General features: G+C 34.7%; 1 protein-coding gene across 2 annotated transcripts in view; it reads right to left on the reverse strand.

Annotated features, from left to right (window-relative positions):
- The window catches only part of GUCY1A2 (guanylate cyclase 1 soluble subunit alpha 2), a 401,728-nt gene that overhangs the window by 121,557 nt on the left and 257,139 nt on the right, over positions 1 to 23,032 (reverse strand). The window contains exon 6 of one of the 2 annotated variants that reach the window (XM_068555643.1): positions 13,127 to 13,270. In XM_068555643.1, the coding sequence (XP_068411744.1) occupies positions 13,127 to 13,270 (144 nt within the window). Of the gene's footprint in view, positions 1 to 13,104; positions 13,271 to 23,032 lie in introns of both variants that reach the window. The other variant, XM_068555642.1, reaches the window with a different exon arrangement.

Consider the following 23,032-nt stretch of genomic DNA (forward strand, 5'->3'; position numbering starts at 1 on the left):
CTGCATGTTTAGGATGCATGTACATCTTTGGTACACAGTGTCTCATAACTTCACTTAACTGAATATTCATTCAATTTTTAAAAGAATCTGCTTTTCAAGTCTGTATATTCTATTTCTGTTTGTATAGAAAAAAAAAGCCTTTAAGAATATACAACGTAATGTAAAACATGGTTGTGGTTTGTTCATAAATTATAGATGGTTCTGACTATCTACTGTGTGCTAGTTTTCAGTGGTCATTTTATTTTTTGTAATTTCAGAAAACTAAGAAAGTTACTTCGAAATAATTTTTAAACTTTTGTTTGGAGTTAGATATGAAATTTTGAGACAGAATAACAAACCAAAGACATAAAACCTAGCGGTATAGTTAGCATACAGATAGCACATTACTGTCTTACCTATTATTCTATCTTGCTATTTTCATATCTTTTTAGGTATTGCAAGATTAAGGCTGCTAATGTTGGCATATGCGCATTTAGCCTTAAAAGAGATTAAGTTAATCTGGCAGTAAAGAATAAAAGTTTTCTTGTTCAATAATGTCAGACACAGATACTACAAAAGATAAAAGATAATGGGCTAAATTACCTCCCAAAATCAGTTGGTGAAATAACATCTTAATATCTTTTTAGGAGCAAGAATTGGCAGACAAAGATTCTTATTCTTTACATAAAACTCAGATAATAAAAACCTGAGCTACTTAACTGCTTGGAGGCTTCACATTTCTGCAAGCTCATGTGGACCAAGAATGCTACCTGCCATATCAGAAAACAGAGGATTTTGTGACCATCAAGCCAGAGCTGCCCGTCTTCCTCCCCCCTCCTCCATCCCCACCCCATGGGGAGCCCTGATGGAAGTCAGGATGGAAACAGGCTACCCACCACCAAGCTCTCAGCCACTGCAGCGGTGCCCAACAGTGCACCCCGAGGGGACTCAGGATGAGAAAGAACCTGATACTGGTCCTAGACAGTTAAGATACATATCAAAGGAATGACTTCAATAAGCCCAGACTCTTCCATCTTCCCATACATAGAAAAGTGCTAAGTTAATTAATTTGAGAAGTCTGATTTTCTTTAACCATGATCTTTTGATGTTCCTACTACCTGGTTTTGTTGCAAAACTCCTATATATCCTGGCTCCTCCCTTACCTCTTCAAAGCATTCCCTCAGAGCTATCTAAGAGGCTGCCTCCCAGGCTTGAGTTCCCAGGAAATCTACCAAATAAAACATACTTTTCAACTTTTAGGTTGTGCATTTTTTTTTTCAGTTGACATCACACAAAAGTCAAACAAAAATTAATGTCTTTACTAATATAATTTTTTAGACTCTTCTTAGGATGTTGCACCAGTATTCTTGGGAGGGACCCTCCTGGAGACAGATTAAAATAAATGAAATAGATTATAACATCTTTAGGAGTATTTACACCATGATGATATTATTTAATGGAATAACTTTATAAAATATTTAAACATGTCCCCACTAAAGAATGCATTTCTCTTCTGAAAATGTGGAAGTGAGAGGACTGCTGCATAAAATCAAACTGAGCAATTTTGTATTTTACATACACAGTTTCTTGCAAATCAGTTTATCTTTTTTTCCCCATTGCTTGGTCTGTTTTTCCTTCACTTTCTTATTATTACTTATTTTTTCATGTAGCAAAAATATGCAAATACCTTTACAAAAGATCTGCTTGGAAAATCTGTTTGGCAAATATCATAAAAAACTCTTCAGCAAGACTTTTAGAAATGTGTGTCTGATAAACTATTTTTTCATAGACTAAAAATATAATTAAAAGTCTAAATTTAGACTTACATATTATGTAAGTGGTAATGTAAGTGACTATATTGTATTGGAAACAGTCATGATAAAGATAAAATAAACTAGCAATGAAATTCATTGACATACACATTGCATATGTAACATTGTGTATTAAATCATTATACCTATATCTTAGAGAGTGGTGGAAAGGCATTAAGGGTGCTCTGCCTATTAAAGCATGTATTGTTCAATACCTAAAAATAATTAGTTAGAATATAAGACACAATCTTTAAATTCAAAGACTATCCTATGACAAAATGTAAATATGACATTTTAAAATATGTACCTTCTGCATTACAATCCACAATAAACAATAAACAGAGGAAAATAAAGGGAGAAAAAACAATGGGGTAAGATGGCTAATATATGCTCCCACTCAGTCTAGCTGGTGATTGCAATTTTCAAAGTAACGATGGAATAACATTCATTCCCCTCCGACACACACATAATTGAATATATCTCTCTGTCTTTCTAATTTAAAAAATTAATCATTTTGAATGGAATATTTTTAAAATAGATTACTTACTTCCATTCTCTTAAAGAGGACATCTAATATAAATTTAAATTTTCTTGAAGACTAAAGCCATGAGAAGTCTAACTTATTAAATAATAGAATATTCAAAGCAATAGGAAAAATTTGATAATATAAGATTTAACCTGTATTTATTTAATAAGTCTATATAGAGTGTACTTATTAGGAACTCTCAGGTTTGGTTTTAATTCTTCTTTTCTTCACTTGTTAAAATGAAAATAATAGCAATACTTCCTTCATAGAATTATTGTGAAATTTAAAAGAGTTATTACATGGAAAGCACTTGGTACAGTGACTGCCTGGCATATGGTTAAGTGCTTCATTTGATGTTATCAATCAATATTCTGCAGTAGCTAGTTTCAATGCAGTTAAGATGTTTTTGTCTTTTCTGTTTAAAGATAATTTCATCTGTGACTGGGGTTGAAAATAGGCATAAATGTAGATTAGTGAGAATGAATCTACTTAGTAAGATAAAACTCATAAAAAATATACATCACTTTGAAATTGCATTTCTAGTAATGTTACCAAACCAAACTTGGGTCCATTTGCCCAATGTGCAGCAAAGCCAATCTGTCGACACTAGGTTGTGGTGAAGGAAAGTACAGCTTTTATTGTAAGGTGCCAAGCAAGGAGAGCATGCAGCTAATGTTCAAAAGACACAAACTCCTCAATGACTTCTGGGGCAGGGTTTTAAAAGACATTGTGAGGGTCCTGGGGTATGTGATCAGCTTGTGCACAATTCTCTGATTGGTTGATGTTGAGGTAATAGGGTGATATTTCAGGAATCTCAATTATCAGTTTTCTGGCTCTAACAGGTCTGGGGTCTACATACTGGTGGTATGCATGCACTTAACTTCTTCCACCAGGTGGGGGTTTTAGTATCTGCAAAACAACTCAAGGATATGTCTCAAGATATTATCAATTGCCCTTGAGGAGGAACTAAAGGTCCTTGACTTTATTTGATGGCTAAACTATTATTATTTTGTCTTGCCTGATTGTTTTCCTTTGTTTCTGCATTTTTTCACTTCTCTGACTATATTTGCTCTTTAGAATTCAGGGAAAGCCTAGGAGACTAAAGCTTTTCTATAAACAAGAGGCAGGGTGTGTGTGTGGAGGTCTGTCCCTGGGAAGGTCCTGCAGGTGTTGCCAAACCAAACTTGGGTCCCCTTGCCTGCATGCAGTAAAGTCAATCTACTGACACCGGGTTGTGGTGAAGGAAAGTGCAGCTTTATTGCAGGGCACAAAGCAAGTAGTCCAGAGCAGCTAGTTCTCACAACACCTGAACTCGCAGATGGGTTTCAGGGAAACACTTTTAAAGGGCAGGTGAGGGAGAGGAGTCACAGGGTATGTGATCAGCTCACACACAATTCTCTGATTGATTGTGAGGTAACAGGGCAGTTCTACAGGGTTTAAATTATCAATCCTTAAGCTCCAGTAAGCCTGGGGGCTATGTACTCCTGGTCACCAAATAGTTAATATCTGCCATCTAGTGGGGATTTTATCATCTGTAAAACAACTCAGGAGATGTGCATAAGATATTGTTATCTAGGTACTTCAGAGAGGAGCTAAAGCAGAAGATATGGGGGAGGGGTCTGTCCCCAGAAGGCCTCATAGGGTCCTGCTTTGTTACATAGGGCTCTGCTTGGTTTTAGTAAGAGAATATTGTATAATTTGAACAAAGCCCTCTGTAGGTCAGCTCACAAGACAATAAAAAAAAGATTGGGGGAGATGAACCTGAGGGGAGGTGAGCAGTAAATTTGATAGTGCTTTTCCATTATGGCATCTTCTGACCTCAGAAGTGACTGAAAGGTTGAGAAACTGAGCAGTGCTTTTGACAATGGGGAAAAAAATTAGAGTCCAAGGATTGCCAAGGGGAAGGCCTTAATAAAAACCTCTATACTTTGAGACGAGACTGTGACCAGCAACACTACAGGTATAAGTAATTCCAAAAACATCAGGTGAATCAGAAGTAAATTGGCCCTCAGAGAGACTTAAACTCAGTGTTAAATCATCTGATTCCTGATTGCTAGAGCTCCTAGCAATCATTCCCACCAGAAGCACACATAAAATTTCCCTACAGGAGGGTAACATCATTCTAGGTCTAAAGTTATTTCTATAATTTTTTATATACAATCTCCAGAACCCAAATAAAAAAATAATAATAAATAGACACACAGGAGACAAGTAACATCACTAAATATTAAGTGAAAGAACAGACAGTGTAATAGACCACAGAAGCTCTAGAGAATGAATTTATCAAGCAAATAGTTTAAATTAATTATGGCTGATATATTCAAGGATATAAATAAAAACAATATAAAAATTTTGTCAGATAAATGGAAATTTTAAAAAAAGCTATAAGACTTCCCTGGTGGCACAGTGGTTAGGAGTCTGTCTGCCAGGGCAGAGGACATGGGTTTGAGCCCTAGTCTGGGAAGATCCCACATGCTGCGGAGCAACTGAGCCCATGTGCCACAACTACTGAGCCTGTGCTCTAGAGCCCATGAGCCACAACTACAGAGCCCATGTACCACAACTACTGAAGCCCACGTGTCTAGAGCCTGTGGTCCACAACAAGAGACACCACCGCAATGAGAAGCCCGCGCACTGCAACGAAAAGTAGTCCCCACTCACTGCAACTAGAGGAAGCCCACGTGCAGCAATGAAGACCCAACACAGCTAAAAATAAATAAATAAATAAATTTATATTTTAAAAAAGCTATAAACTGCTATAATCAACATTAAGTATTAAGTGGATGGGTTTAACAAATGATTTTCATAACCAGCTGAGGTATTAGTGAGTTAGAAGATAGATCTGAAGAGAGTATATAAGACTCAAGCTCTGATAATTAAACAGAGGCAAACTACAGAAGAGAATCCGTTATAATCTTATCTACTGGTAAACTCTTAGTGAAAAAATACTTTAAACACATTCTTTTTTAAAAACACAAACACATTTCTAGTACCAAATAAATTCACTATACAGTATAGATCTATTAAAAACATATTTGGCCATAAATTTTACCAGTAGTGTTGTGGAGTATTTTTGTGTATTATTGCTACAATAAAACAATGGTTTACTAAAACTGCCACTATATGCATTATCTAGGATATGAAAAGTAAATTCAAATGTGTCTATTGGATAAACATGAGAAATGAGGGTAACTGAGTTCAGTATCTTAATTGTGAGCTCATATAATGCCTATGTAGTTCTTTCTGACCCCATAGGTTTTTCTCCTTAGATATAAATTCTAGAGGTAGAACATTTCAAATGAGTATACACACTTCAAGATGAAAAGTACTAATTATAATTGTATAAACAAACAACTATCAGAGAATCATAGAGAATTAATCAGGTTATCAAATAATTAGATTTTCTTTTTTCTAAATACAATCTTGGGCTGTAATCTCATGGGGTTAACTATTGCAATATTTGCAAAGAGCAAATCCTTTCAAATATTAAAATAACAATATCAGGTTTTCTTTGTAAATAACAACTATTTAAAAATTAATTGCGGAATAATTATTTCATCACCTCAAAAAAACCTATAAGCTCATTGGAAGGCTAAATTGAAGCTTGAGAAGCTAGAATTTAATGTATTACAGTACACATAAATTGTAAATTAATATTCCTGCCTTTGGGCTAGGCAGTTAGAAGAAATTCATAGCATTTCCCTGATTTGCAATTGAGATTGCTAACCACATTAGTATTAAAACATGATTACACATTGTTTTTAACTCTATTTTACAATCACTCTATAATTGCCTCTTTATATAAAATGCACTATTCTTTGAACAAATAAAGGGAATTTGAATTTGTATGCCTATTAATGATACTCAACAAAATATTTTTTTTAAACTGAGGTCCAAAAGTAAAACTTAGATATTTGGACACATTAACTCAAACATCTTCAAAACCCTTAAATCATGAAAATGCTACTTGTCTTTCTAATATATGTTTAATCACATTCTCTAGTCAGTCCTCAACCCAGCTTCTCTTTCCTTAGCAACACTACTTTTTAAAGCATAAAGCACAGGCAGTAATAAACATTTTGTTATTTTACTCAAAGAGTATTTAAACTATTATTAAAAGTTAAGACTTTCAGCACTAAAAACTCTATTCAAAATACTTTGGTAAGATTAGGTTCACAAAATTAAAGAACAACAGAAAATTACACAATTTTCTAGTGAAATCACAATATAAGTACCTCAAACAAAAAGGAGATAATATAAATCTGATATTACTTTTCTTGAATTGTCAATTGTTTAAGGTATATGAAAATCAGGTATCCTATAGGGAGGGGAAAAAATAGGCATCTTGGCATTTCCATATACTCAGCCAGTAGAATCAACATTGTATTGATAAAATATTTAAAATCTCGTCACTATTTTTAAAAACAGTCTTAATTAAAGCCTCTTTGGGCTGATTTTTCAAAATTTATTGTATAAATAGACCATATTTCTGTATGCTTTTTAATCGAACTAGTTAGATAGAACTTTTTAGATAGAACCAGTCTAGAACTAGCCTCTTTTTATTAGAGTACTTATAGAAAAATAATTTGCTTGAGTATTTTAAACTGAATAAGTAAAATGCTATATTCTCTGGTAATTTTTATTTATTTTATTATTAATTTTATTTATTTATTTGTTTGTATATTTATTTATTTTGGCTGTGTTGGGTCTTCGTTGTTGAGCGCAGGCTTTCTCTAGTTGCGGCGAGTGGGGGCTACTATTTGTTGCAGTGTGCAGGCTTCTCATTGCGGTGGCTTCTCTTGTTGTGGAGCACAGGCCCTAGAAGCACAGGCGTCAGTAGCTGTAGCACGTGGGCTTAGTAGTTGTGGCTCACAGGCTCTAGAGCACAGGCTCAGTAGTTGTGGCACACGGGCTTATTTGCTCCACGGCATGTGGGATCTTCCTGGACCAGCGATCAAACCCATGTCCCCTGCATTGGCAGGCAGATTCTTTCTTTTTTTAATAAATTTATTTTTTATTTATTCATTTTTGGCTACGTTGGGTCTTCGTTGTTGTGCGTGGGCTTTCTCTAGTTGCGGAGAGCGGGGGCTACTCTTCACTGCAGTGCACAGGCTTCTCATTGCAGTGGCTTCTCTTGTTGTGGAGCACCGGCTCTAGGTGTGCGGGCTTCAGTAGCTGTGGCACGTGGGCTCAGTAGTTGTGGCTCGCAGGCTCTAGAGCACAGGCTCAGTAGTTGTGGCGCATGGGCTTAGTTGCTCCATGGCATGTGGGATCTTCCCGGACCAGGGCTTGAACACATGTCCCCTGCATTGGCAAGCAGATTCCCAACTACTGTGCCACTAGGTAAGTCCTGGCAGGTGGATTCATAACCATTGTGCCACCAGTGAAGTACTCTAGTAATTTTTAAAATTAAAAAATTTAACCTCGTCAATTTTACAGTTAATGATTCAAGGACATTATCGACAATTTGCAAGGAAGTATAATTGATAATTCAGATTCCTATTTCCCATCATGAGAGGTGCCTCATTGGTTTATAAAACCATATAAAATTAGTAATTTATTTTTCAAAATTTCAGAGGTTTGGGGGAGTTTTCCTTTGTTTTCAGAAATTATTGCAAGTCAAATAAGTTAAATATTAAAAAGCCTAAAAACTTAGTTTGAAGTAAACAATCAACTGATCACATATCAACTCTACTGTAACAACCAAGCATGTTTAATGAAAGATTCTTTCAATAAGTTTAGAAACATTCCCATGGTAACAAGTTAGAAGCCAATTGAAAACCAAATTAAGATGCTAAAAAAAAATTCCAAACTTTACAAATAATATAAATTAGTAATGAAGCTAAAATTAAGGTGATTTTATTATTTTGAATTCTCTTTCTGCATTCTTATTAAATCTTTATTGACACTTCCTCTTCTGATTTGATAAAACTAATTAATAAGACACAGCTAACGTTATATTCCACAAATGAAAATATGGATGAGCACATTGTAAAACAACAATTCCCTGGTTTGGTTTTATGGTATTTTAAGTTTGCTTTGACAATGCTGACTCAATGTAAACATTATATCTCCTATAAAAGAAAATCCAACATAGAAAAACAATCCCAAATGATAAGTCTGCTCAGCTGGTAGCCTTGAAAATTTAAGAAGTGATATGAATTCCATCTGGAATGTGTATTTTTGCAGTTTGCTTCAGATTTGAGACAGCATTCCTTTTGTTTGTTTTCCCTGGCAGTTGTAGGAGTGTCATTCACACACTTGAGTAATTCAATAATTATGTCCTAGGGAACTTAAACTTAGATTTTTAAAAATTTTTACTGTTCCTTGCTTTCATGTTTTCACCACTGGTGGGATTGGCTTGAAAACTCTCTCTCCATGTTTTTAAATTTTCAAATGTATACATATATGTGCACATTAAAGAATAGTAATAAAATTAATAATTTTTCACTATAATTCCTATGTCCACCTTCCCTATTGCATGCTCCCTCATCCCATCATTGTTTTACTTTCTCTTACAGAAAGCAACATCTTGAATTTTGTATTAATCATTCCTTACTTTCCACTTTCTCCTTCAAGGTAGGTATTTCAAAATAGCATTATTTTTTCAATTTTTCTAGTTTTGAAATTTAATTAAATGGAATAATTCTATAGAATTGCTCCATGACTTGCTTCTTTTGTACTATATTGTTTTTGACATCCATCCATCTGATGTTCAGTTCCTGAAGTCATTCATTTTCCCAGCTGTATGGTATACTGAGGTATAAATGTATCACAGTTTATACATTCTATTATTAAATGGATATTTAAGTTATCTCCAGTTTCAGGCTATTATGAAAGTATTTCTGTGAATAATCTTGTGTGTGACTTCTGCTACACATGCACAACTACTTCCCTGAAGCAAACATTTAGGAGAGGGCTTACTGGGTTGTAAGAAAGGCACAAGTTAAATTTTACTAGTTAATGCCAAGTAAATTGTACCATTTATACTCCCACCAACTCTGTGTGAGATTTCTTGCTACTCTAACTCCTCAGCAACAGTGTCACTGTCAGACTTTCAAAGTTGTGCCAAACTAGTAGGTGGGAAAACTTTATCATAGTGTTATTAATATATCTAATCTGAATACTGATGAGGTTAACCAACGATATTTTTATTGGTTATATGTATTGCAAAATATTCTCCTAGTTTGTGGTTGACTTTTTATTCTCTTTAGGTGTTCTTTGACAACAGAAAAGTTTTAATTTTAATGTAGTAAAAGTTATCCACATTTTCCTTTATGGTTTGAAAGTTTTTGACCTGCCTAGTCTCCAAAAAATTCTTCCCTACTCTAAGTCAAATTTCTAATTATATCATATTGCATGCAAGTGTCAAATCATTATGTAGTACACCTGAAACTAACATATTGTATGTCAATTATATTTCAAAAAAATCAATAAATAAAGAACAGTGAGGTGTTTTTTAAAATTCCTAATTATAAATTTATAATTATATTCTGTAGCCTATAATATTTACCCACGTGGAACTGACTTATGTGCAGACACATGAAGTGCAGTTATATATTTTCTTTACATGGATAACCAATTGGCCCCCAAACATTTATTGAATAGCCCATTATTTCCCCATTGATGAATGTCACCTCTGTCATTTATCAAGTTCTCTTTTTCTCTCAAGTACTGCAGTCTCATTAAGATATGTTTAGTTTTGTTAAAAACTTTTGCACAGCAAAGGAAACCATGGACAAAATGAAAAGACAACCACTGAATGGGAGAAAATATTTGCAAGTAATATGATTGATAAGCAGTTAATATATAAAATATATAAACAGCTCATACAACTCAATGTCAAAAAAATAAGCAACCTAATTAAAAAATGTGCAAAAGACCTGAACAGATATTTTTCCAAAGAAGATATACAGATGACCAACAGGCACATGAAAAGATGCCCAACATCCCTAGACATGAGAAAAATGCAAGTTAAAACTGCAATGAGATATTACTTCACACCTGCCAGAATGGCTATCATCAAAAAGACCACAATAACAAATGTTGGAGAGGATGTGGAGAAAAGGGAACTCTTGTACAGTGTTGACGGAAATGTGAATTTGTGTAGTTACAGTGCAAAACAGTTTGGAGCGTCCTCAAAAAACTAAAACTAGAGCTAACACATGATCCAGCAATTCCACTCCTGGGTATATAGCTGAAGAAAACAAAAACCCTTATTTGAAAAGATACATGCATCCCAATGTTCATGGCAGCATTACTTACAATTGCCAAGATATGGAAGCATTCTAAGTGTCCATCAACAGATGAATGGATAAAGAAGATGTGATATATATATATACTACAGAATACTACTCAGACATAAAAATGAATGAAATTTTGCCATTTGCTACAACATGGATGGACCTGGAGGGTATTATACTTAGTGATATTAGTCAGACAAAGACAAATACCGTATGTTATCACTTATATGTGGAATCTAAAAAAATAAAACAAACTAAGGAATATAACAAAAAAGAAACAGACTCACAGATATAGAAAACAAACTACTGGTTACCAGTGGGGAGAAGGAAGAAGGGAGGGGCAAGATAGGGGTAGGGGATTAAGAAGTACAAATTACTATGTATAAAATAAATAAGCTATAAGGATATATTTTACAGCACAGGAGATATAGCCAATATCTTATAATAACTATAAATTGAGTATAATCTATAAAAATTTTGAATCACCATGTCATACACTTGAAACTAATATAATATTGTAAATCAACTATACCTCACATATATATATATATATGTACCATTATATAAATCACAGGTGTATTATGGAATTAAATACAAATGAAGTGAAACACAAAAAATAAATTAAAATGGAATTATTTAAAAAATAAAAAAGACTTTAATGTACTTAATGTAAAAAAAAAGAGATACTTTTGGATTCTTATGATTTCTCTTTTGTAGAATTCTTTAGGATTACTGTGTCTGAGAATTGATTAGTGTCTTTTAATAATTCCAGAAAAAAAATGCTTTTTTTTGCATTCCCTCTATTATCGTCATGTGGAGATAATTCCAACTGAATGTATAATGTCTCCTACATATTTTACATTCTTTTATTCATATTTCCCCATTTTTAATTCTCTGGACTTACTTATGGGAACTTTCTTCAGCTGTATCTAATTTGCTTCTAAACTCATCCACTGAGAGATTTTTTGTTTTAGTTTGCTCGATTTTTGGTTTTTGTTTGTTTGTTTCTTTTGGTATTCTGTTGATTGCTTAGAAATTCTCTGGTTCATTTTCAAACCTAGTTGTTCCAGCCTTGTTTTTTTTTTTTTTTTTTTAATTAGGGTATAATTGCTTTACAATATTGTGTTAGTTTCTGCTGTACAACAAAGTGAATCAGCTATATTTATACATATATCCCCTCCCTCTTGGACCTCCCTCCCACCCCCCCACCCGCCCCATCCCACCCATCTAGGTCATCACAACACACCAAGCTGAGCTCCCTGTGCTATACAGCAGGTTCCCACTAGATGTCTATTTTACATGTGGTAGTGAAGCTTCTCTTTTATTTCTTTAATTATTTTAAGCATTGTCATTTTGATTCTGTGTCCAATAATTTTGATATTTGACAACTCCAGATCTGTTTTTCTCATCTCCTGTTTCTACTGGTTCTTAACCCATAGTACTTTGTTTTCCTGTGTGAGTGTGTGATTTTTTCCCTTTGTTTTATTTTGTTTTGTTTTTAGTATTAGGCAGTCATTTTTCAGAGAACTTTGTGGAAATTCTTTGAAGAGGGAATTGAAGTTGACTTTCTTCATGGAAGGATAGTGTTTCCTATTATCACTGTTAATGACAGAGGACTTAAATTCACCACTTAAATTTTGTTCTATCTATATATATAATGTGATTGACACATTTCTCTCTTTCCTGAGTTCAGTGATATGCTTAGTAACTTTCAAAAAGCTACTATTTGTAAACTATTTAACACTACATTTTAATCAGAAGGGTCACTCAGAGTATCTACTTTGCCATAGTGCCAAACTAGGAATATATTCACATTTTGAGGCTTTTTTCTGTATTTTTTAACCCATGGTTGATGAACTGTTATAAAAAGGCTGCCTTGAATTCAAGGTTACTTTGCCAAATACAAGATTTTTGGCTTATAAGGATTCATAGTAAAAACATTTCTGGGATCTATCAGGTGCTTGCAGAAATATAGCTAGGTGACCTCATCCATTCTCAGAGGTAGATCCTAGATTTCAGACAGCTATCAGTACCAAAAAGAGTACAATACACGAGAAGCTACATTTTCCACAGTTTCTGATGTTTCCTCAGTCTTGGGCTCCAACCTTCAAGCTCTGACACATAAAAAAAATTTCAGAAGTAACCCTGAGGCCTAAGGCTTCATAAGAATACCTGTACACTATCCACAGGAAGTTGTTCAGGTCCTCCAATTTCTTGCTTCTTATTTCTTGCTCTTTGGATTATCTCTCAGAACTGACTCTCACCATCACTGTTGCTTGGTGTTGGTGAATTGGTCACTGACAGCAGGTTCCTTCCTTGGTTTAATCCTTTAGCTCTTTTTTTTTTGTCCCCATAGTAATTTGTCTTCCACAAAACTTTTCCTATTTTGGGTCATATTCCATTTGTTCATTTCCTGGGTTTATGAGTTATCTCTAGTATTCCCTCCTTCTTGAACAACTGGCTTATCTAGATCTGTAAATTATAGTATGTAGAATTCAGAAGGGAATTTCTTGCCTTCTTCAGTTAAAGGTGCATTACTACTCAAACAAAACTGTTGAGAAGCTTACCTGAATTGGTCTTCCATCAGGTGTCAGCACCTCTTCAGAAAGTTCCATCATCTTCAGGGCCATCAGAGCAATGGGTTTAGCATGGCAGAGGCTTTTTCTGTGGAGCCCTGCAGCAACACAGTATGCATCACCTATTGTTTCCACCTGCAGCAGCCAGACAAATCAAATGCAAATGTATGATAATGAGCCAAAGTAGAAATAGTTATCTGCAATCACAAATGTTGCTGGAAAACATATCATCAAAACACCAATAAATCAAGCAATTAGACAACAGAGTATAATCATAAAAGAGTTTGCAAACAGCCAGAGTCAAATACTAACATGTCACTCCAGAGCTGTTTGTTCATCAACATTAACACCATAGATGATCATTGAAATCAGAAACAACTAGAATATAAAATAATTATCCCTCACAAAAATAGAATTGTCACTGTTTTGCCTGGATATTTTCCAAATAATGACTTTTTACAAAGACACTCTCTCATCTCCTTCAAACCTTCAAGTAGACCTTCACTGGAAAGTAAGTTTTTTGCAGTTTTTCCCAATTACTCCACACTTTTTAGTGTTTATTTTTATTTTTTTAATTGAAGTATAGCTGATTTACAATGTTGTGTTAGTTTCAGGTGTCACACTTTTTGATATATCTGTAATTTGTTGTCTAGTCTATTCTTATTTACTCTTAATAATTATAACACATAACACTTCTTGAATTCATACTCTCGACCATTAATTGCATCAACTGCTTTACATGCATTATCTCATTAAATCCTCACAAATATCCTAAATGGAAGAAACTAGTATTGGTTATATTTGAGAGATGAGAAATTCATGCACAGAAACCCATCCATAATCTTACAATTAAAGAGTTAACAGGCACTGTCAAGAGTCTTTCCAGACCATGTCAGCAACCATTTTGAATGGCTATTGTGATTGCTAAATATTTTCAATATTTCCCCAGGGTTAAAACTTCCAAAATTCCAAAGCATAGAACATGGTATAAAAGTTAGGCACAACTCATTTCTAGAGGAAAGTTTTCTAATTATCCAAGGTAGATATGGTGATTATGTTCAACAGCTCTAATATTTTAATTAGAGAAAAGTGATGAAATATTGCATTAAATGTCCAATTCCAATATCACTTTTTCTGTGAATCACTCCATGGTCCTTCCATTAGTTCTTAGTAGCAAAACTAATCCTTTCTTCTACTCTGTTTCAACAGCACACCTCTATATTATAGCTTTCATCATAGGTTATAATCAATATGTATCAATATATAATCAATATGTATCCACAGCTACAAAGTGAGCTCTTTAAGAATGGGATCATATCCTTTTAATGTCTGTACTCATAGTGCTCACGATAGTGTCTTAAATATAGCTATTTAATAAATAACTATCAAATGAATAAATAATCAACCATATTTAACTATGATTACAATAACAGTTATTCTAATCAGTTGCTCATTTGCCCCATTTATTTTATGAGCACCATGTAGACCTGTGTGCCATGTAGATCTGGGTAGGAAAAAATTGCCTCTAAATTACTGGAGATGCTTCTATCATAAATATAAGAAGAATTACAAAATATTCTATTAGTTAAGATTTAACAACAATAATTACATTTCATGTGAATGAATCCTAACACTTTAATATTAAAAAGCTTCTCTGCATTAAATTCTGTGAGCACAAATCTAGGGAATGTGATGACAGCACTTATGAATCTCATGAAACTAGAGATGCCAAAATTATCAATGATTATCTGAATCTTATCAGGAAATATGCATCAAAAATGATTCAAATACACTCAGACCTATCACGAAGTTCCACATCTTCACTTCAGGATCTGTTTTCTGAGGGCAGAAAATGGAAATTAAAATTGTATGGTAAGAACAGAAAGATGATGCAATGTGAGTCAGCAAAAGTTTTATTCTAAATACTAAAATATACTTCCACCAAAAACTCTCATTGAGGAAGAAAACCAGCAAATAGCAAACATCTGAAATGTGGTCATTTACCATTTCCCCCTAAAAACACAATGTCTTTTGCTAAACCTCAGATTTATCTCATACTTTTGTATTTCTATACAATTAAAACATCTAGAATGCTGTTAGTTATATAATTTGAAACTAACTTCTGATTTTCAAATATTAGAACACATAAGCAGTAAATTATTTGTATAAATTGAACTGCTCTCCAGTCACTCTGAACATGCATGTTCCTGGAGCATGATCTTTTCTTGGAGTCTCTATCATCATCAAACTTCTCATCAGTATTATCTCCACTATCATTTCAGTAAAAATTTATTGAATACCACTAAATGTGTATTTCTAGAATTTGTACCATAGGCATATATAAAGATTAGTTAGTTATATGTTGTACTTTCTCCTTAGGTATATATAATGTAATAGTATGGGGAAGATGGACCAATATGTTAACAAATGACCAAAAAAAAAAAATCAAATTAAGCACACAACATAAATATAAGAAATTCATATTAAAATCCATTCATGTAAGATTACATAACATTTAGTTTCCAAATATTTAAATCCAGACTAGCTATCAGAAATAATAGGATCAAGAGCTAGGTAAGAAATAGACAGCAAAAAACCCATAGATTAAGATGTGGAATTTTCACAATTATTCTTAAACACCCAACATAAAAAAAAAAAATTCTAAAAGATGTTGTTGTCATCATGGCAGGCTAGATTATGCTGCAGTAACAATACAACCTGCAAATTGTAATGCTCTAAAATAGCAAAGGTTTTTTTCTGATTCATGTTGCATATTCATGGGGGTTAGGGGATTGGGGTAGAGGAGAGAAACATTGTGCCACATCTCTTCACTCCAGGGACAACACTAATAGAATCTCCTCATCTGAAGCTCGTTGCCATGTCAGAAGAAAAGAGGTTCTGATTATACATGAGCTTAAGAGCTCTCTTAAAGCTTCCTCCCAGAAGTGACGTATATGGCTTTTTCTCATGATTCATTCGTCAAAGCAAGTCACGTGACCATGTTTGACATAAAGGAGATGGGAAAATGCAACCAACCTTGTGCTCAGAGAAGGGTCGGAAATATCTGGTGAATAGTACAAATGAGAACATGAATGAATATGTGATCGCTTAGAAATTTTCAAATAACTAGATGTCTGTAAAGTGCAAGTAATACATCCCTGAGATGTTTTTCTTTCCTTGTAGATATATTCAGTATCTTAACCTGAAAATCTTGGATGAAACACCTTAGTAATGCAGCTTTCCATTAAAGTTCTATTCTTTTCTCCTCTCCCTTCATCTAAGTCAGGTCTATACGAATTTAGCAGAATTGAATACATGTGGAAATTTTACTGGATTCCCTTCAAAATTATGTCAACTTTGCTTCAAAAGGAGCAGGGAATGTGAAAGCATTATATATCAGTTAAATTTCTTTTGAGGCTGTTTCCTTGAGTTAAAACAAAGTTAAACAAGTAGACGTTATAAACATATTACCAAAAAACTGTCCAAAAAGTTGACTATGATCTGAATTCCTTTATAATTGTCTCAGTGTTTTTTTAATAGACACCATCTAAAATAGTGCATCTCATTTATTTTCAGTATCTCCAACCTGTTCTTAAATGACATTAGATAAAAATAAAGATGACTAAACTAAACTTGGAGATGGAGAAGATAGAGCTTATGTAAATGTCAGAAAAACCTTACATCCTTCTCTGAACATAAAAGAGGAGGCTTAAATACTAAAAATATTATGTAACAACTGTTGTCCCACATATTATTATACCTGCTTTTATCAAACTTTAAAGAATTCATCTATCTCAGTATATCTTCTCAACACTTTATAATCAAACTCCCTACATTATTCAAGAAATAAAGGTGGTATAAATAAACTTCTTAGAGTTATGCATTCACCCTTTTTATTTACTTTACTTTAGCTTTAGATTAATTATTTAAAATAATTTATTTATACTTTCTAATAGAAGCTCATCCTCATGTTTTCTTCTCCCTCCCCTCCAGATTAATGTTCAAGAATTATCTGGGAAATTTCTTGGAAATTTGGGCACAGTGGGGAAGAAAGATTGTGTGTGTTGTAAATAAGGGTGAGGGTGGTACTGGGGCTAGGATTACCCTACAAGAACACTGCACACAACTGGGCAATAAATAATCTCTGCCCCATGAAACTCATGACCACCTCAGTCCTTCCATCCCATAGTCCTGGGATTATCTTCCTTTGAACTTTGTAGAACTTGTGAAAGGGAGTTTGGGGAGAGGGCATAATAGTAAAGAGTCAGAGAACTCTGACAGTCTACCTTACTGGACAGCCTCCCTCTCTTCATCTGGACACAATCAAGAGGAGAAACAAATTAGAAAGTCTGCTTTTCTAGATTGGTTCAAGATGGTAGAGTAGAAGGACTTGTGCTCATGCCTTCTTGCGAGAACACTGGAATCACAACTAAGTGCTCAACAATCATTGACAGTAAGACACTGGAACTCACCAAAAAATGTACCCCACGTCGAAAGACAAAGGAGAAGCCACAATGAGATGGTAGGAGGGGTGCAATCAAAACAAAATCAAATCCCATAACCGCTGCGTGGGTGACTCACAAACTGGAGAACAATTATACCACAGAAGTCCACCCACTGGAGTGAAGGATCTGAGCCCCACATCAGGCTTCCCAACCTGGGCGTTGGGCAATGGGAGGAGGAATTCCCAGAGAATCAAACTCTGAAGGCTAGCGGGATTTTATTGCAGGACTTCAAGAGGACTGCAGGAAACAGACACTCCATTCTTGGAGGGCACACACAAAGTAGTGTGCACATCAGGATCCAGGGGGAAGGAGCAGTGATGCCATAGGAGACTGAACCAAACCTACCTGCTAGTGTAGGAGGGTCTCCTGCAGAGGTGAGGAGCAGCTGTGGCTCACCACAGGGACAAGGACACAGTCAGCAGAAGTTCTGGGAAGTACTCCTTGGCATGAGACCACCCGTAGTCCACCATTAGCCCCACCAAAGATCCTGTAGCCTCCAGTACTGGGTTGCCTCAGGCCAAACAACCAGCAGGAAGGGAACTCAGTCCCATCCATCAGCAGACAAGTGGATTAAAGTTTTACTGAGTTCTATCCACCACAGAAACACCAAGCTATACCTACCACCAGTTCCTACCATCAGGAGGCTTGCACTAGCCTCTTAGATAGCCTCATCCAGCAGAGGGAAGACAACAGGAGCAAGAAGAACAACAATCCAGCAGCCTGTGGAATGAAAACCACATTCAAAGAAAGATAGACAAAATGAAAAGGCAGAGGACTAGGTACCAAATGAGGGAACAAGATAAAACCCCAGAAAAACAACTAAATGAAGTGGAGATAGGCAACTTTCCAAAAAATATTCAGAGTAATGATAGTGAAGATGATGTAGGACCTCAGAAAAAGAATGGAAGCAAAGATCAAGAAGATGCAAGGAATGTTTAACAAAGACCTAGAAGAATCAAAGAACAAACAAACAGAGATGAACAGTACAATAACTGAAATGAAAAATACACTAAAAGGACTCAATAGCAGAATAACTGAGGCAGAAGACCAGATAAGTGACCTGGAACACAGAATGGTGAAAATCACTGCTGTGGAACACAATAAATAAAAAAGAATGAAAAGAAATGAAGACAGACTAAAAGACCTCTGGAACAATATTAAACACACCACATTCGCATTATAGGGGTCCCAGAAGGAGAAGAGAGAGAGAAAGGACCTGAGAAAATATTTGAAGAGACTATAGTGGAAAAATTCCATAACATGGGAAAGGAAATAGCCACCCAAGGCCAGGAAGCACAGAGAATCTCAGGCAGGATAAACCCAAGGAGAACCATGCCAAGACACATAGTAATCAAATTGACAAAAATTAAAGACAAAGGAAAATTATTAAAAGCAGCAAGGTAAAACTGATAAATAACATACAAGGGAACTCCCATAAGGTTAACAGCTGATTTCTCAGCAGAAACTCTACAAACCAGAAGGGTGTGGCACAATATATTTAAAGTGATGAAAGGGAGAACAGAAAACCAAGATTACTCTACCCAGCAAGGATCTCATTCAGATTTGATGGAGAAATCAAAAGCTTTACAGACAAGCAAAAACTAAGAAGATTCAGAACCACAAAACCAGTTCTACAGCAAATGCTAAAGGAACTTCTCTAAGTGGGAAACACAAGAGAAGAAAAGGACCTACAAAAACAAACCCAAAATAATTAAGAAAATGGTAATAGGAACATACATATTGATAATTACCTTAAATGTAAATGGATTAAATACTCCAACCAAAAAAAACTAGCTCGCTGAATGGATACAAAAAAAAAGACCTGTGTATATGCTGTCTACAAGAGACCCCCTTCAGACCTAGGAACACAAAGAGACCAAAAGTGAGGGGATGGAAAAAGATATTCCATGCAAATGGCAATCAAAAGAAAGCTGGAGTAGCAATACTCATATCAGATGAAATAGACTATAAAATAAAGTATGTTCCAAGAGACAAGGAAGGACACTACATGATCAAGGGGTCAATCCAAGAAGAATATATAACAGTTATAAATATATATGCACCCAGCATAGGAGCACCTCAATACATAAGGCAAATGCTAACAGCTATAAAAGAGGAAATCGATAGTAATACAATAATCGTGGGGGACTTTAACACCTCACTTATACCAATGGACAGATCATCCAAAATGAAAATAAATAAGGAAACACAAGCTTTAAATAACACGTTATGCCAGAAGGAGTTAATTGATATTTATAGAACATTCCACCTGAAAAGAGCAGATTACTCTTTCTTCTCAAGTGCACACAAAACATTCTCCAGGATAGATCACATCTTGGGTCACAAATCAAGACTCAGTAAATTTAAGAAAACTGAAATCATATCAAGCATTTTTTCTGACCACAATGCTATGAGATTAGAAATAAATTACAATGAAAAAAACGTAAAAAACACAAACACATGGAAGCTAAACAATACATTACTAAATAACCAAGAGATCACTGAAGAAATCAAAGAGGAAATCCAAAAATACCTAGAGACAAATGACAACAAAAACATGACAATCCAAAACCTACGGGATGCAGCAAAAGTATTTCCAAGAGGAAAGTTTATAGCAATACAATCCTACCTCAAGAAACAAGAAAAATCTCAAATACACAACTTAACCTTACACCTAAAGCAGTTAGAGAAAGAAGAAAAAAAATACACAAAGTAAGCAGAAGGAAAGAAATCATAAAGATCAGATCAGAAATAAATGAAAAAGAAATAAAGGAAACAATAGGAAATATCAATAAAACTAAAAGAAGGTTCATTGAGAAGATAAACGGAATCGATAAACCATTAGCCAGACTCATGAGGAAAACAAGGGAGAAGACTCAAATCAACAGAATTAGAAATGAAAAAGGATAAGTAACAACTGACACTGCAGAAATGAAAAGGATCATGAGAGACTACTACAAGCAACTATATGCAAATAAAATGGACAACCTGGAAGAAAAGGAAAAGATCTTAGAAAAGCATAACCTTCCAAGATTGAACCAGGAAGAAATAGAAAATATGAGCAGAACAATTGCAAGCACTGAAATTGAAACTGTGATTTAAAATCTTCCAACAAACAAAAGTCCAGGACCAGATGGCTTCACAGGCGAATTCTATCAAACATTCAGAGAAGAGTTAACACCCATCCTTCACAAACTCTTCCAAAAATTTCAGAGGAAGGAACACTCTCAAACTCATTGTATGAGGCCACCAATACCCTGATACCAAAACCAGAAAAAGATACTACAAAAAAAGAAAATTACAGACCAATATCACTGATGAATATAGATGCAAAATCCTCAAAAAACTAGTAGCAAACAAAATCCAACAACACATTAAAAGGATCATACACCATGATCAAGTGGGATTTATCTCAGGGATGCAAGGATTCTTCAATATATGCAAACCAATCAATGTGATACACCATTTTAACAAATTGAAGAATAAAAACCATGTGATCATCTCAATAGATGCCTAAAAAGCTTTTGACAAAATTCATCACCTATTTATGATAAAAACTCTCCAGAAAGTGGGTATAGAGGGAACCTACCTCAATATAATAAAGGCATTATATGACAAATCCACAGCCAACATTGTTCTCAATGGTGAAAAACTGAAAACATTTCCTCTAGGATCAGGAACAAGACAAGGATGTCCACTCTCACCACTATCATTCAACAAAGTTTTGGAAGTCCTAGCTATGGCAATCAGAGAAGAAAAAGAAATAAAAGGAACACAAATTGGAAAGAAGAAGTAAAACTGTCACTGTTTGCAGATGACATGATACTATATGTAGAAAATCCTAAAGATGCCACCAGAAAACTACTAGAGCTAATCAATGAATTTGGTAAAGTTGCAGGATAGAAAATTAATGCACAGAAATCTCTTGCATTCCTATACACTAATGATGAAAAATCTGAAAGAGAAATTAAGGAAACACTCCCATTTACCATTGCAACAAAAAGAATAAAATACGTAGGAATAAATCTATCTAAGGAGGTAAAAGACCTGTATGCAGAAAACTATAAGACACTGACGAAAGAAATCAAAGATGATACCAACAAATGAAGCGACATACCATGCTCTTGTTCTGGAAGAATGAATATTGTGAAAATGACCATACTACCCAAAGCAATCTACAGATTCAATGCAATCTCTATCAAATAACCAATGGCATTGTTTACGGAACTAGAAATAAACAATTTTTAATTTGTATGGATACATAAAAGACCCCGAATAGCCAAAGCAATCTTGAGGGAATAAAACGGAGCTGGAGGAATCCCTGACTTCAGATTATACTACAAAGCTAGTATAGTACCTTTATACTAGCTACAAATCAAGACAATATGGTACTGTCATAAAAACAGAAATATAGATCAATGGAAAAGGATAGAAAGCCCAGAGATAAACCCACGCACATATGGTCAACTAGTCTATGGCAAAGGATGCAAAAATATACAATGGAGAAAAGACAGTCTCTTCAATAATTGGTGTTAGGAAAACTGTACAGCTACATGTAAAAGAATGAAATCTGAACATTCCCTAACACCATACACAAAAACAAACTCAAAATGGATTAAAGACCTAAATGTAAAACTGGACACTACAAAACCCTTAGAGGAAAACATAGGAAGAACACTCTATGACATAAATCACAGCAAGGTCTTTTTTGATCCTCCTCCTAGAATAATGAAAATATAAACAAAAATAAACAAATGGGAACTAATGAAACTTAAAACCTTTGCACAGCAAAGGAAACCATAAACAAGACAAAAAGACAACCTTCAGAAAGGGAGAAAATATTTGCAAATGAAGCAACTGACAAAGGATTAATCTCCAAAATATACAAGCAGCTCATGCAGCTCAATATCAAAAAACAAACAACCCAATCAAAAAATGGGCAGAAGACCTAAGTAGACGTTTCTCCAAAGAAGACATACAGATGGCCAACAGGTACGTGAAAAGGTGATCGACAAGGCTAATTACTAGAGAAAGGCAAATCAAAACTACAATGAGGTATCACATCCAACCAGTTAGAATGGACACCGTCAAAAAATCTACAAACAAGAAATGCTGGAGAGGGTGTGGAGAAAAGGTAACACTCTTGCACTGTTGGTGGGAATGTAAACTGATACAGCCACTATGGAGAACAATATGGAGGTTCCTTAAAAAACTAAAAATAGAATTACCATATGACCCAGCAATCCCACTACTGTGCATGTACCCAGAGAAAACCATAATTCAAAAGGACACATGCATCCCAATGTTCTTTGCAGCACTATTTACAATAGCTAGGTCATGGAAGCAACCTAAATGCCCATTGACAAATGAATGAATAAAGAAGAAGTGGTAC

Source organism: Eschrichtius robustus, chromosome 11 (genome assembly GCF_028021215.1).
Source record: "Eschrichtius robustus isolate mEscRob2 chromosome 11, mEscRob2.pri, whole genome shotgun sequence".
NCBI classification, from domain to species: Eukaryota; Metazoa; Chordata; class Mammalia; order Artiodactyla; family Eschrichtiidae; genus Eschrichtius; species Eschrichtius robustus.